Here is a 4,848-nt window from a genome sequence, read left to right as displayed (position 1 = left end):
TAGCCATACCAGGAGGGGGAGGGGAAGGTGGGGGGAGAAAGGGAGAGCTGATCATAATGATTGACATATAACCCCCTCCCAGGGGGACCAGCAACAAAAAAGTGGGTGAAGGGTTACAGTGGTTGGTGTAAGACATGAAAAAAAAAATTATAAATTATCACGGGTTCATGAGGGAGGGAGGATGGGGGAGAGGGAAAAAACTGATATCAAGGGCTCAAGTAGAAAGAAAATGTTTTGAAAATGATGGCAACATATGTACAAATGTGCTTGACATAATGGATAGATGTATGGATTGTGATAAGAGCTATAAGAGCCCCAATAAAATGATTTTTTTAATAGTGTACTTTTATATTTGTACACATTTAATTACAATTAAGATACCAAGATAGGAAAAAACAAAAGCCAGTTCAGAAGTAGAGTGGAGAGTAAGAACTAGTAAAACAATCCGAGGAAACTTCACCGCGGTGTTCAGATAGGTGCTAGGTGGTATTAGAGCAGCGGGCAGTGTGACCGCAGCAGGTGGTCTAGGGAGCACAGAGGTAGCTGTTTAGGGTTAGCACAAAGGAAGTCCTCTTGAGTCATCCACAGGTTAGTAAGGACAGCACATTAGTATCAAGTCATTTCATTCATATATTCTGTATTTGGCCTACTTTTCTGCTTACAGCTTTTTGGTTTCACTATGAATAGTTGCTATCAGGAATAGGTGTGCACCAATTACATTATTCTGTTAGGTGTTTGTTCTTTCCATAGATTCTGTTGCCCTTTTATAATATCTTTGAACAAAAACAAAACCAAAAAAAAAATGTTACAGCCTCACAGTGCTTTCTTCTTCAGCTGTCTGTGAAGAGGCCTGGTTTTGTTTGTTTGGTTTTTTTTTTCATTTCCAAGCCATTTCTAACACTTTTTTTAAAGATGTAAAATCGTTTTTTTTTAATTTAGTTTTAGAGACAAATAATATAATGGTTTTAGTCTACATACCAGTATAATACTTTGACCTAACAAGTCAATTTTCTGACCCTCCCACCAAGATGACTAAAATGGTTTGATAAAATTGACTACAGTGTTCATGGCGGTTGAAATTTGCTGTAAATCTTTCTAAGTGCCTTTTCTTATTTTCTGTACACTTTTCCCAATGGGTATCTGAACCATACTTTGGATAGCACTTTCTTTAATACTGCATGTGCAGGGAAAGTTGCACTGTTTACAGAATGCTTTTCTTAACCAGGTATGCATCTTCTATTGACGATATTTTGGAAGATGAAGAACATTATGCAGATCAGTTAAAAGAGTATCTTTTTTATGCGGAAGCACTGCGGTAAGTATGATCCAAGTTCCCAATCCAGCTCTGAGGCTGCTCGCCACGCTCAGGCTTCTGGGAAATGCCTTTTCCTTTGGATGGAGCCCCTCCTCGGAGAGGTGGTGAAGGGCTCTCACTGTATTGCTCTGTTGAGCTGCAGTGTGTTAGGCAGGCGTGGGAATGTACACTGAGTGCTGCCCTTGGAGAGGTTCCATTGAGAGACTTGCCCCTCTCAGCCATCAGGTCTGTGTCTGCTTTTCCTCCCTCCACGTGTCAGTGTGAAGCCTGGAAGCAGATACAGTCAGTGTGCACAGTCCGCTGTCGCGAGGCTCTAGGTTTCCGTTCTGTTCTGCAATTGCTTTAGACATCTTCCCTTCTCGGTAAGATTGTAAAGTCATATTCAATGTCAGGGACTTTGCCTTCCATTTTCTGCCTATCTCCTACAGAGCCCAACATAATTCTGTCTGATGAAGAAAAAGTTAGTACATTTTTTTTCTGCCTAAAATTTTACAAATGGACCGTTTTCTTGGAATATATGGCTTCTGAAGGGTCCTACCTATTCTTAGGCAGTGTTCCTGTCCCTTTGGACAGTGCTGTAAGGATTCTGTTAGGAACCAGAAGTATGCCTTGAGCTTCTCAGCAGCTGAGGTGAGATGTCTGTCCACATTGCCGGCCTTTCTCCCCCAGCGCTCTGAGCAGCAAGAAGCTTTGCCAAGGTATTTCCAAAGTCGCCAAGCAAATGAGAGTTGCTATTCACTGTGGAATTTGTGCAGCTCTTGAACAACACTTTAGAAGTGTTGTGTGTTGGTAATGGTGTATAATTAAGTGAGACTCGGGGTGTATGGACATGTGTCTATGGACATGCCTAAAATCTGGAAGGATACACCATCTATAACAAAGATTATGTTTAGAGAGTGGGATTAGGAGAGCAAGCACACTCTTTGAAGTGTGTGTGTGTGTGTGTGTTTATTCCTGAATGAGGATATTTTTCACCGTGAGCATCAATGACATAATAAAAATGAATAGACATTTCCAAGTAAAGGAAAGGACTTTGAGACCCCAGTCCTTCAACAGATACCTAGCTCTGAGATTATAGCATTAGTTCCTGTGAGATATATTTATTTTACATATGTGATAATGTCATATATATTTAATTTTGCAGATATCTAGAAAACAGCATTTTTATTTAAAGTGGAAAGTGGATGTTCTCCTCTCCCCCTTTAAAGTATGTCTTTAAAGAGAAGCTAGCTCCTTAAATGACAGTGCATCTTCCCCCCCAGGGCTGTGTGCAGGAAGCATGAACTCATGCAGTACGATTTGGAGATGGCTGCTCAGGACTTGGCTTCCAAGAAGCAGCAATGTGAGGAGCTGGCTACTGGGGTAAGTGGTTTTCCATCTGGCCCCCCAGGTCTCTGGTATTATTACAGCAACCTTTCATGGGGAATGAGATGCTGCTGGATTGCCCGCAGCTTTTAAAAGGAAAGGATTTGTGAGTGGGTTGTGACCTTGGCACCACAACTGTAGACAACCCAGCCAAACCTCGGGTTACACCGTGGATTCCCGGGGACTCTTGGCCCGCTCGTGTTACGGACATTTATTTACCCTCCTTTTGAAATCATTGAACCTCCCTCCACTCTCAAACTGTGCTTCATCACAGTCCCCGCACCTGCTACCTGTGCAGCTTTTCAGTCGTTGAAAAGGCATCCAGACTTTCCTGCACTAAAGTAAGGCTAACTGAGGACCCGATGCTCCTGCTCCGACTCACAGACACATTCTCACAGACACACTGAGGAGCTGGCTCCCTCGTCCGTAAGCTGGGAACAGCCCATAGGAGCAGCGCTTCTCAACCATCCTCATGCCGCGACCCTGTCATACAGTTCCTCAGGTTGTGGTGACCCACCCACCATGAAATTGTTTTCGTTGCTGCTTCATCACTGTCATTTTGCTACTGTTATGAATCAGGCAACCCCTGTGAAAGGGTCGTTCAGCCCCCAAAGGGGTCGCGACCCACAGGTGGAGAACCGCTGCTGTATTGTAAGAAATGTTGCTAGCATTGCTTGGTGTCATGAATCCCATGTGATTTCCGTCTCAGTCCAAGTTAGAAAGCATTGTTCGTGGGGATTGCAAAGATGAACCTTGTCAGGCTTAAGTGACCAGGAGTTTTAGAGGAGGCGATGATGTTTCCTTTGACAAACCTTTGCCGGCCAGACCTGTGCACCTTCCTAACAAGCTTTTTTTGTGTGCTGGCTACTGTAATGCAGATTTACAGGGAGCCCATGGGAAGAAAAGGCCACTAAATCCTACTGCGTGTGATTTAGATCTTTTCATACTCAGTCTTGTGCTGTCCACCTCTTCCTTTGGGAAAAATTCTCTGTCCCAGTGAGAGCACACCTCCCGGAAGTAAGAAAGCAGTGGCCGTGCACCATGTGTTTACCCAGCACCTTGGGATTAAAGAGTGCCTCTGGGGAGCCTCGTGGGACAACTCAGCACCATGCTCATCTAGGCATTTAAAAACTTGTGAGTGACCGTCTAGGACACCGCTGCTGATTTCTGCTTATCTGGAGTAATAGAGAAATAAGGACACCAGAGCCCCAGAGAGGAAACACCAGCTGCTCCACAGGACTGATGACCCACCCACACCCTGGTCTCTTCACATTGAGACCAAAAGAACTAGAGTGTGTCCAGCAACCACTGCCCACCTCTGTGGCCAGGGACACAATAGATGGAAGGTCCATGGATAGAATGGAAGAGAGATGTAGGATAAAATGCAAATCCCTCAAGACGTTCTTCACAGAGCCGCCGCGGTCTCCTGCTTCAACAGTGCTTGAATGGAACCCGGCGCTCGCCAGCCCCCCTCCCCCGCCAACCCGCTGTCCAGCATGCCCTCCAGCAGCACCTCTCAGCTGTACTCTCGATGCCCAGGCCTCCACCGCCACCGTGAGCGCATCTCCCTCGCAGGTGCGCCAGAACTACAACCAGGACTCTGAGGCCGCCATCAACCACCAGATCAACCTGGAGCTCTATGTCTACCTGTCCATGTCTTACTACTTTGACCGGGATGACGTGGCTCTGAAGAACTTTGCCAAATACTTTCTGCACCAGTCTCGCGAGGAGAGAGAACACGCCGAGAGACTGATGAAGTTGCAGAACCAACGAGGGGGCCGGATCTTCCTCCAGGATATCAAGAAACCAGACCGCAACGACTGGAGAGCGGGCTCAACGCCATGGAGTGTGCACTGCACCTGGAGAAGAGTGTCGAGCAGTCCCTGCTGGAGCTGCACAAACTGGCCCACGGACAAGAACGACCCCCATCTCTGTGACTTCATCGAGACACAGTACCTGGATGAGCAGGTGAAATCCATCAAAGAGCTGGGCGACTACGTCACCAACCTGCGCAAGATGGGGGCCCGGATCCCGGCCTGGCCGAGCATCTCTTCGACAAGCACACCCTGGGAGACAGTGATGGAGAGAGCTGAGCGGCAGCCTGGCCTTCCCCAAGTCACCAAGGCAGCGCATGCATGTGGGGTAGACCTGTCCCTTTTCTATAAATT

General features: G+C 46.4%; 1 protein-coding gene and 1 pseudogene across 1 annotated transcript in view; both read left to right on the top strand.

Annotated features, from left to right (window-relative positions):
* The window catches only part of SNX4 (sorting nexin 4), a 60,517-nt gene that overhangs the window by 47,549 nt on the left and 8,120 nt on the right, over positions 1 to 4,848 (top strand). Inside the window, exons 8-9 of the mRNA XM_045287521.1 lie at positions 1,175 to 1,315; positions 2,578 to 2,677. Coding sequence (XP_045143456.1) covers positions 1,175 to 1,315; positions 2,578 to 2,677 — 241 coding nt within the window. The remainder of the gene's footprint in view (positions 1 to 1,174; positions 1,316 to 2,577; positions 2,678 to 4,848) is intronic.
* LOC105979498 lies at positions 4,031 to 4,815 on the top strand (annotated as a pseudogene).

Source organism: Echinops telfairi, unplaced genomic scaffold, assembly GCF_000313985.2.
Source record: "Echinops telfairi isolate 266 unplaced genomic scaffold, ASM31398v2 ScPeMD7_17;HRSCAF=63, whole genome shotgun sequence".
Classification (NCBI taxonomy): domain Eukaryota; kingdom Metazoa; phylum Chordata; class Mammalia; order Afrosoricida; family Tenrecidae; genus Echinops; species Echinops telfairi.
Note: the sequence above shows the minus strand (reverse complement) of the source record. Positions and strands in the feature narration are given on the sequence as shown.